Source organism: Ranitomeya variabilis, chromosome 5 (genome assembly GCF_051348905.1).
Source record: "Ranitomeya variabilis isolate aRanVar5 chromosome 5, aRanVar5.hap1, whole genome shotgun sequence".
Taxonomy (NCBI): domain Eukaryota; kingdom Metazoa; phylum Chordata; class Amphibia; order Anura; family Dendrobatidae; genus Ranitomeya; species Ranitomeya variabilis.
Window position 1 is genome coordinate 244,978,342 of NC_135236.1, and position 11,876 is coordinate 244,990,217.

General features: G+C 45.8%; 1 protein-coding gene across 1 annotated transcript in view; it reads left to right on the top strand.

The window, feature by feature from the left end:
• Window positions 1–10,878, top strand: part of LOC143775613 (cathepsin K-like) — a 47,037-nt gene extending 36,159 nt beyond the window's left edge. The window contains exon 8 of the mRNA XM_077263956.1: window positions 10,664–10,878. Within this exon, the coding sequence (XP_077120071.1) occupies window positions 10,664–10,766 (103 nt within the window). The 3' untranslated portion in view covers window positions 10,767–10,878. The remainder of the gene's footprint in view (window positions 1–10,663) is intronic.
• The last annotated feature ends 998 nt before the right edge of the window (window positions 10,879–11,876 follow it).

The following is an 11,876-nucleotide window of genomic DNA, read 5'->3' on the forward strand; positions in this document are numbered from 1 at the left end:
TACTGGTATCTATTTTGAACTGTGATTTCTGTTATGCTGTAATGTCTATTGTCTGTACAAGTCCCCTCTATAAGTTGTAAAGCGCTGCGGAATATGTTGGCGCTATATATAAATAAAAATTATTATTATTATATTGCCTTTAAACTGAATGACTTAGGTCAATTGGGTTTGGTATATCTTTCCACAAGCTTCTCACAATAGTTGGTTGGAATTTGGACCCATTCTTCCTGACAAAACTGGTGTAACTGATCCAGGTTTGTAGGTTTCCTTGCTCGCACCTGCCTTTTCAGCTTTGACCATATATACATAGGATTGAGATCAGGACTTTGTGATGACCAATCCAAAACATTAACTTTGCTATCTTTACGCCACTTTGCTACCATTTTGGCAGTTTGCTTTGGGTCATTGTCCATTTGGAAGACCCATTTCCTCCCAAGCTTTAACTTCCTGGCTGATGTCTTGCGATGTTGTTTCAGTATTGCCACATAATCTTCTTTTCTCATGATGCCATCTATTTTGTGAAGTGCACCAGTCCCTCCTGCAGCAAAATAACCCAACAACATGATGCTGCTACCCCCATGTTTCACAGTTGGGATGGTGTTCTTAGGCTTCCAAGCTTCTCACTTTTTCCTCCAAACGTAACGATGGTCATTATGCCCAAAAAGTTAAATTGGAGTTGTATCAGACCACAGGACATGTGGAGTGCCCTCATGCAAGGGCAATGGGGTACTCGGCACCGCGTCCTTTGGTTCGGGGGATGTCACAGTGGCCCGACCCGGTCCGTGGCCCTTAGAGGGACGTCCAATAAAAAAAAATAGTTTTTATGGTTTTGGGAAAGGTCTTTAAAGGGGAAGTTCATGACGCCACCTGTGGTATTCGGTCAGGGTGACCGACGCTGCTTAAGGGTCTGCTGGGGTGATGTTATGGCAGCAAGATGGTATACCTTCCCACAGGTGAATTGTATCCCCAGGGCTTCCCAGAAGTGTAGGTGGTGATTAGTGTTGAGCATTCCGATGCTGCAAGTATCGGGTATCGGCCGATACTTGCTGTATCGGAATTCCGATACCGGGATTCCGATACTCTTGTGGTATCGGGTATCGGGTATCGCAACAACATTAATGTTAAAATGTGTAAAAGAGAGAATTAAAATAAAAAATATCGCTATACTCACCTGTCCGACGCAGCCGGGACTTCAGCGAGGGAACCGGCAGCGTTGTTTGTTTAAAATTCGCGCTATTACTTGGTTACGTGAATTCCCGGCTTGTGATTGGTCAGGTCGGCCACGTTGCCGGGACGCGGACCAATCACAGCAAGCCGTGACGAAATTACGTCACGGCTTGCTGTGATTGGTCCGCGTCCCGGCAATATGGCCGCCCTGACCAATCACAAGCCGTGACGTCACGGGAGGCTGGACACGCGCCCATTTTAAAATGAGCGCGTCCAGCCTCCCGGCTTGTGATTGGTTGACCGCGGCGCAACCAATCACAAGCCGTGACGTCACGGGAGGCTGGACACGCGCCCATTTTAAAATGAGCGCGTCCAGCCTCCCGGCTTGTGATTGGTTGACCGCGGCGCAACCAATCACAAGCCGTGACGTCACGGGAGGCTGGACACGCGCCCATTTTAAAATGAGCGCGTCCAGCCTCCCGGCTTGTGATTGGTTGACCGCGGCGCAACCAATCACAAGCCGTGACGTCACGGGAGGCTGGACACGCGCCCATTTTAAAATGAGCGCGTCCAGCCTCCCGGCTTGTGATTGGTTGACCGCGGCGCAACCAATCACAAGCCGTGACGTCACGGGAGGCTGGACACGCGCCCATTTTAAAATGAGCGCGTGTCCAGCCTCCCGTGACGTCACGGCTTGTGATTGGTCAGGGCGGCCATATTGCCGGGACGCGGACCAATCACAGCAAGCCGTGACGTAATTTCGTCACGGCTTGCTGTGATTGGTCCGCGTCCCGGCAACATGGCCGACCTGACCAATCACAAGCTGGGAATTCACGTAACCAAGTAATAGCGCGAATTTTAAACAAACAACGCTGCCGGTTCCCTCGCTGAAGTCCCGGCTGCGTCGGACAGGTGAGTATAGCGATATTTTTTATTTTAATTCTTTCTTTTACACATTTATATGGTTCCCAGGGCCTGAAGGAGAGTTTCCTCTCCTTCAGACCCTGGGAACCATCAGGAATACCGTCCGATACATGAGTCCCATTGACTTGTATTGGTATCGGGTATCGGTATCGGATTGGATCCGATATTTTGCCGGTATCGGCCGATACTTTCCGATACCGATACTTTCAAGTATCGGACGGTATCGCTCAACACTAGTGGTGATGGTGGATGATGTAAGGCGCAGTGAATAACAAGGACACAAGGTTGAAGTCTCTTTACCTTTACTGGAGGCTTCAACATCCACAGTCCAGGGTACAGACCATGGGGTAGGCAGAGTCCAGCCGGTCTGAAAGCAAATCCAGAGTTCCCTTATCCAGGTGGAAATCAGTAGCCTTCCTCTAGCGCCTGTGTGTTGTAGTACCTCCCTGCTGAGCTTCTCGGTAAGGTCCTCACAACTGTTGTAGATGTTCTAGATGATGTTTCTTCCTCTCTGTCCCCCAGATGGTATGGATAGGACAAACCCGTATGACTGATGGCTTGAGGCTTGTTTATAGGGACCCTAGAGACGCCCCGACCCCCACAAGTTGCCACCGTGTCTTCCTAGGTATTAAGGTCGGGCAGCCAACTTGGAAATGACTGTCCTGCTGGTCTCCGGAGCAAGGCTTGGAGACAGTTGCCCCCTCGGTCTTCCGGCCATCGGCTTCGTGCCTCAGAAGGAGGCAGCCTTTACAGGGCAGAACTCCTTCTGGTGTTTCCTCCTTGTGCTGTGACTTTGTTTCTCACCCTCTACAACACAATTATCTTTGTGTCCTTTCTTAGGATGCTGCCGCATGTGGGGCATGCACAGCTCCATGTCTTTCTGTCTAGCTAGGCCTCTGACAGGATCCCACCCCTGTCAGGGACCCTCTGTCTGCAGCTCCGATGTTTCTCCTTTCCCCCTGTCTGCCTGACAGGTGTTGCCTGGACAAAGCCCAGCCAGCTTCTCTCTAACTTTCTATCCAGCCCACCAGTTTTACCCTTCTGTGAGGAGTGCCCTAGTAGATAGGAGCAAGGCTCACCCTGGTGGTCTGGAGTGTGAAGTGTGGTGCATGGTTTGTGATACCTGGTAGGAAGATCTCCTTTATTGCCATCAGACGTAATATCACTCACTCACTCCCCCTGGTGGAAGAATGACACTACTGCAACGACCAGGACTCTGGGGCGCTGCACATGTCCTCCAAAATTAAGGTCTTTGTTCCTGTGTCCATTTCCAAACATTAATCTGGCTTATTTAATGCTTCTTTTGGCGTAATCATTTCTACTGGTACAGTGGCCTTCCTGCCCATGTTGATACAGTACTTGTTTCACTGTGGATATTAACAAAATCTTGCCAGCTTCCACCATCATCTTCACAAGGTCTTTTGCATTTGTCCTTAGATTAATATACATATGTCAGACCAAAACACATTCATCTCTGGGGCACAGAACCCATCTCCTTCCTAAGTGGTATGATGGCTGGACATTCCCATTTTGTTTGTATATGCGTATAATTGTTTGCACAGATGAGCAAGGCACCTTCAGGTATCTTGAAATTGTACCCAAGGATGAGCCAGACTTGTGCAAGTCCACAATTCTCTTCCTGATATCTTGGCTGATTTCTTTAGACTTTCCCATGATGCTACACAAAGAAGCAGTGTGTTTCAAGTGTGTATTAAAATACATCCACAGGTGTGTCTCTAATTAACTCAATGGTTGCCAAAAAGCCTATTAGAAGCTCCCAAACACATGACATCGTCATATGGACAGTCCAGAATTGTTTAAAGGCATAGTAATCTCAGTGTATGTAAACTTTTGACTTTGCAGTAAGTAATAAAAATGCGTTAAAAACATTTTCTCTCTCATTATTCTCGCATTTGGCCAATAATAATTATGGTAATCCTAATTGATCTAAAATGGAAAAGTTTATTCTGATTTCATGTCAGATATTGAGAAAAACATGCATATGTGTCTTTTTATACAGTGTATGTAAACTTCTGGTTTCAACTGTAAGTCAAATGAAGTGGTGAGTTTTATTTGCTTATGATCTTTGGTAAAAGAACCACTACAGCAAGCCAACCTACAGAGCTACTAAGATCATATCCATAAAATTTACCTACCGGTAAGTCATGTCCATATGACTTCATTACACTTTTAAATATTTGAATTTCTGATATGCAATTTGCATTTATGTTGGCACAGTGACCTTTTCCATAGTATGGCAAAGATACTTTCCTGCTGTGGGAGATGGCATTCAAATCATATTTACTAGCACACAATAGTAATCCAAACAAGATATCCCAACAGAATTAGTTTCCCATTAACGTATGACATTTATGGACATTTAAACATTTCTAAAGATAGATAGATAGATAGATAGATAGATAGATAGATAGATAGATAGATAGATAGATAGATAGGATACATAAATAAAAAAATGTTGTTTATTTTCCATTTGGGACACCAAGGATAAGTGTAGGATAATTAGTATGGCTCATGTATTAAAATTGTCAAAGTCAAGAATGAATATACTTCAATAATGAATATTTTGGAAGATCAGCTGCATTGCAGGAGACATAATGGGGTCAATGCAGTCAGACAGTGACAAAGAAGCTTAATACAAACACTGATTCTTCTGTTCTTTATTGTTGGTGTAAACAATTAATTCTAAGCCTTTACATCCAGGCACAAAACATAAAGTAACCCCTGATGAGCACTGACAAGACATCAGCTTCCTTGACTACTCAGGTGCCTTAGGGTACCGTCACACAGTACCATTTTGATCGCTACGACGGTACGATTTGTGACGTTCTAGCGATATCGTTACGATATCGCAGTGTCTGACACGCAGCAGCGATCAGGGATCCTGCTGAGAATCGTACGTCGTAGCAGATCGTATGGAACTTTCTTTCGTCGCTTGATCACCCGCTGACATCGCTGGATCGTTGTGTGTGACAGCGATCCAGCGATGTGTTCGCTTGTAACCAGGGTAAACATCGGGTAACTAAGCGCAGGGCCGCGCTTAGTAACCCGATGTTTACCGTGGTTACCAGCGTAAACGTAAAAAAAACAAACAGTACATACTCACATTCCGGTGTCTGTCCTCCGGCGTCTCAGCTTCTCTGCAGTGTGAGCGCCGGCCGGAAAGCGAGCACAGCGGTGACGTCTGACGTCACCGCTGTGCTTTCCGGCTATGGCGCTTACACAGTGGAGAGAAGCAGAACGCCGGGGGACAGACACCGGAATGTAAGTATGTACTGTTTGTTTTTTTTACATTTACGCTGGTAACCAGGGTAAACATCGGGTTACTAAGCGCGGCCCTGCGCTTAGTTACCCGATGTTTACCCTGGTTACCGGGGACTTCGGCATCGCTCCAGCGCCGTGATTGCAACGTGTGACCGCAGTCTACGACGCTGGAGCGATATTCATACGATCGCTGCGACGTCACGGATCGTGCCGTCGTAGCGATTAAAATGGTACTGTGTGACGGTACCCTTACTATCGACCACCCATGAGAATTAAAAAACAATAAAAGCACTAACAATCCTCCATTAGGCCTCTTTCACATGTCAGTGTCTCCGGTACGTGTAGTGACAGTTTTCTCACGTACCGGAGACACTGACACACGTAGACCCATTTAAATGAATGGGTCTATGCACATGTGCGTGTTTTCACACGGACCGTATGTCCGTGCTGAAAACACGTCGACATGTCCGTTTTCTACCGGCAGCACGGTCCACAATACGGACAGCACACGTGCACACGGAGAACAGTGTGCACTCTCCTCCGTGTGCACGTACTGCCCGCAGGAGAGACAGCGCTACAGTAAGCGCTGTCCCCCCGCTGTGGTGCTGAAGGCGGCATTCATCTCTTCTCCCCCGCCGGAGAGAAGAGATGAAAGATCTTCTTTTTTTTTTTTTTTGTGAACAATAAAGTTTTCATGTGCCCCCCGCCTCCCCCCTCAGTGCGCCGCCTGGTCCCTTGCCGCAGAAATACTCACCCGGCTCCCGCGATGTCTCCTCTGTCCTCTCCGCGCTGGCAGCTTCTCCTGTGTGAGCGGTCACGTGGTACCACTCATTACAGTCAGGGAATATTCCCTGACTGTAATGAGCGCTCCCACGTGACCGCTCACACAGGAGAAGCTGCCGGCGCTGAGAGGACAGAGGAGACATCGCAGGAGCTGGCCGGGTGAGTATTTCTGCGGCAAGGGGGCAGGCGGCGCACTGAGGGGGGGGGGGATGCGGACGCACATGCAAACTTTATTTCCCCCCCCCCAAAAAAAAAAAAAAAAAAAAGATCCTTCATCTCTTCTCTCCAACGAACGCTGGGGGAGAAGAGATGAATTCTGCCTTCAGCACCACATGCGGGGGGGGACAGCGCTTAGTGTAGCGCTGTCTCTCCTGCACGGTCCGTGTGGTCCTCAGGCGGCACACGGGCGGCACACGGATGCCGCACGTATGTGCCACTTGAGCACACGGACATACGGACACGGATATCTCCGGTACCGTTTTTTTCCGGTACCGGAAATATCAGGACGTGTGAAAGAGCCCTAAGAGAGTCTGTTGAACAGAGACCTTCTGTCCCTTCATCTAATTTTCACCCAAATACTGCACAGACTGCACATGGTTTTAAATCCAGTAATGAATCAGCCAAAACACCTGAACTGACTGAGGGTCACGGAGAAAACCAGGCCAGGAAGGAATAACTGACCCTGCTGCCCAACACCCAATAAAATTCCTAAAAACAGGAATTAGCAGATAGCTAACAGATATATATATATATATATACAGTGGGGCAAAAAAGTATTTAGTCAGTCAGCAATAGTGCAAGTTCCACCACTTAAAAAGATGAGAGGCGTCTCTAATTTACATCATAGGTAGACCTCAACTATGGGAGACAAACTGAGAAAAAAAAATCCAGAAAATCACATTGTCTGTTTTTTTTATCATTTTATTTGCATATTATGGTGGAAAATAAGTATTTGGTCAGAAACAAACAATCAAGATTTCTGGCTCTCACAGACCTGTAACTTCTTCTTTAAGAGTCTCCTCTTTCCTCCACTCATTACCTGTAGTAATGGCACCTGTTTAAACTTGTTATCAGTATAAAAAGACACCTGTGCACACCTTCAAACAGTCTGACTCCAAACTCCACTATGGTGAAGACCAAAGAGCTGTCAAAGGACACCAGAAACAAAATTGTAGCCCTGCACCAGGCTGGGAAGACTGAATCTGCAATAGCCAACCAGCTTGGAGTGAAGAAATCAACAGTGGGAGCAATAATTACAAAATGGAAGACATACAAGACCACTGATAATCTCCCTCGATCAGGGGCTCCACGCAAAATCCCACCCCGTGGGGTCAGAATGATCACAAGAACGGTGAGCAAAAATCCCAGAACCAGGCGGGGGGACCTAGTGAATGAACTGCAGAGAGCTGGGACCAATGTAACAAGGCCTACCATAAGTAACACACTACGCCACCATGGACTCAGATCCTGCAGTGCCAGACGTGTCCCACTGCTTAAGCCAGTACATGTCTGGGCCCGTCTGAAGTTTGCTAGAGAGCATTTGGATGATCCAGAGGAGTTTTGGGAGAATGTCCTATGGTCTGATGAAACCAAACTGGAACTGTTTGGTAGAAACACAACTTGTCGTGTTTGGAGGAAAAAGAATACTGAGTTGCATCCATCAAACACCATACCTACTGTAAAGCATGGTGGTGGAAACATCATGCTTTGGGGCTGTTTCTCTGCAAAGGGGCCAGGACGACTGATCCAGGTACATGAAAGAATGAATGGGGCCATGTATCGTGAGATTTTGAGTGCAAACCTCCTTCCATCAGCAAGGGCATTGAAGATGAAACGTGGCTGGGTCTTTCAACATGACAATGATCCAAAGCACACAGTCAGGGCAACGAAGGAGTGGCTTCGTAAGAAGCATTTCAAGGTCCTGGAGTGGCCTAGCCAGTCTCCAGATCTCAACCCTATAGAAAACCTTTGGAGGGAGTTGAAAGTCCGTGTTGCCAAGCGAAAAGCCAAAAACATCACTGCTCTAGAGGAGATCTGCATGGAGGAATGGGCCAACATACCAACAACAGTGTGTGGCAACCTTGTGAAGACTTACAGAAAACGTTTGACCTCTGTCATTGCCAACAAAGGATATATTACAAAGTATTGAGATGAAATTTTGTTTCTGACCAAATACTTATTTTCCACCATAATATGCAAATAAAATGATAAAAAACAGACAATGTGATTTTCTGGATTTTTTTTTCTCAGTTTGTCTCCCATAGTTGAGGTCTACCTATGATGTAAATTACAGACGCCTCTCATCTTTTTAAGTGGTGGAACTTGCACTATTGCTGACTGACTAAATACTTTTTTGCCCCACTGTATATCTCAATACTCACTCAATTGGCTTGTCAGACATATATATACAGTTGCACAAATGTATTTATAAAATCATAGATCAGAGATATATATTGTATATACTCGAGTATAAGTCAACCAGCGTATAAGCCGAGGCACCTAATTTTACCACAAAAGAATAGGAAAACCTATGACTGCCTGCTATGCATGGCCCCCTCATCTCTATACTGGTATACATGCCCCCCCTCATCCCTATCCTGGTATGCATGGCCCCCTCATCCCTATCCTGATATGCATGGCCCCCTCATCCCGATAAGTGGTCTCCTCATCCCCATCCATGTATGCATGGCCTCCTCACCCCCATCCATGTATGCATGGCCTCCTCATCCCCATCCTTGTATGCATGGCCTCCTCATCCCCATCCTTGTATGCATGGCCTCCTCATCCCCATCCTGGTATGCATGGTCCCCCTCATCTCTTTACTGGTATGCATGGCTCCCTCATCCCTATCCTGATATGAATGGCCTCCTCATCCCTATCCTGGTATGCATGGCCTCCTCATCCCCATCCTTGTATGCATGGCCTCCTCATCCCCATCCTTGTATGCATGGCCTCCTCATCCCCATCCTGGTATGCATGGTCCCCCTCATCTCTATACTGGTATGCATGGCTCCCTCATCCCTATCCTGATATGCATGGCCTCCTCATCCCTATCCTGGTATGCATGGCCTCCTCATCCCCATCCTTGTATGCATGGCCTCCTCATCCCCATCCTTGTATGCATGGCCTCCTCATCCCCATCCTGGTATGCATGGTCCCCCTCATCCCTATCCTGCTATACATGGCCTCCTCATCCCTATCCTGATATGCATGGCCTCCTCATCCCTATCCTGGTATGCATGGCCTCCTCATCCCCATCCTTGTATGCATGGCCTCCTCATCCCCATCCTTGTATGCATGGCCTCCTCATCCCCATCCTGGTATGCATGGTCCCCCTCATCTCTATACTGGTATGCATGGCTCCCTCATCCCTATACTGGTATGCATGGCCCCCTCATCCCTATCCTGGTATGCATGGCCCCCTCATCCCTATCCTGGTATGCATGGCCCCCTCATCCCTATCCTGGTTTGCATGGCCCCTATCAGAGAAACAATAAAAAAAAAAACATCATACTTATCTTTTTTTGTGCTCCCTCGTAGAGTCTTGTTCCGATGCCAGCAGGTGCAGCAGCTGGGTGATCACAAGTGCCCACTACTAAAAGGAATGAATATTCACTACTCTCCATGCCCATGGGAATGGAGTGCAGTGAATATTCATACCCATAAGTAGCGGGCACACGTGATTACCCGGCCACTGCAGGAAGCCGGCGGCTGCGACTACTGTGGCCGCTATTAAAGAGAAATTAATATTCAATGTGAGCACAGTGAATATTCATTTCTCTTTAGCAGCAGGCACAGGAGTTAGCCGGAGCAGCCGCCTCCTGCCTCTGTGACCCACTGCTCTGCCGCTGCTGCTCCTCCGTGGGACCCTGACATGGATAAAAGCTGAAGGGGGCTTTTTCAGCATAAAAATTGTGCTGAAAAACTCACCTTGAGTATATATGGTAATAATGTGTATTATACTTGTACTGATTATAACATTTTTTATACAGTTACACACATGCACATATTATACATTTGCAGTCATAATTATTCAACCCCCACTGCAGGTCAGGTTTAATAGCAACATTTTCAAACTTTCTGCTGTTTGCAATAAACTAATCAAAAGGTAAGGGTAGGTGCACACGGTCAGTAATCGGCAGCGCTTTCGACAAGCACTTGCCCACTGCGACCAAAGCACTGCCAGCTTGTGAACACAGGTGATTCCGCATGTGCTCATTGAACCGTGTGGAATCACCGTGTCCAATACATTGTACGGGTGAGATTTATCTTGCGGAGACTCGGGAGATGTGGAGATGTTTTCATAATATACAAATAGTCTGGAAGATTTCATTCATGAGCTGGACTTCTACCACATACACTTTTTATACCCCACTCACCTACTTTGCCATTGCACTAGTTTTATACGTGTGGCTTTTATATATTTTATACTGAATTCAGATTTTCAGTGATTTTATATTCACAGATACTGTCATCTCATAATCAGTATTTTCATTTCTTTTCACAGTTGGAGTGAAGGATGGGGAGAAAAAGGCTTTGCAAAAGTCCAGCGAAATATTGATAAGTGCTCCATTTCAAAATATTCAGCTAGTTTTGACTTCCTGGAGTAATTATTAAAAGTCAGTATTCTATTCTAGATTTATGTAGAGGTGAATTTAGTAGAATTTTACTGATATTTTTAAAACTGCTTATGTGCATAAATAAACTAAAGCATCAATTCTGTTTTATTGTATTGTGTTTTGGTATTTGCTTTTCATATTATAATTTTTTGAACTGAGCTCAGAAGTCAAAGACCTTGGTACCTATACCGGAGTTACATTAGACTCAGAATCCTTCACCACTGAACTGGGTCACAAATGTACCAGACTATCGTACACCTCTCGTCCAAACTGTGGAACTAAACCTGGCTGGGATCAGGAGCCAACAATACACTCCAGCGATCCTGGCCAGCCTCAGTGCAGTGCTTACAAGCTCTACTGCAAACAATTTGTGGGCATTGTGGATTTTCAGTTTTCTGTAGAAGTGGTCGGTTCTTTGGGCAACGAGACCTACCCATTAAAAATTTAAATTGTAATTATCAGGGAATTGCGGGGGATATAAATAAAACATTACAAAAGCACTTGTTTTTAAAAGCACTTTCTGATAAAGATGAGTAAATGAGTTCAATGCAAATCAAATTTGTGTAAAATTTTCAGGAATTTGCTGGACCTGGAAAATTTTAACAATTTGTGCTTTGATTCAGAGAAGTCACTTAAAATGGTAGCCAGAATTTTTCACATTGCGTCATGCAGAGAAGGATCACATGACCTCAGACGTGGCCAGGCTTTCTCATAATGCCTTACAGCTAACACATCATATTATAGCACAGCCAATCAGGAGGAACTATTATAGGCTGTATGAAAGCAGAGGCAGAGAATGTAGCAGCCATTTTGTGGTGAATTTGGTTAGTGAGAGTACATTATAGCTTACAGCTTAGCCATAGAAATAGGGAGATATAACCATAAAACACTGAAGAAACTATATATAATGTGTGTGACAACACAGTAGTAAAGAACAGCTAACATCCATTTACCCATAGTCATAAATTCTTTCCATTACTAAGGCTGTGTATGCGTTAAAGGTGTTGTTGATTGATTGGACACCCCCTTCTTCACCATATTCCCCCATGTAAAATTATAACAACCTGTATTTACCTCCAGTGCCAGCGCTGTTCCAGCGAT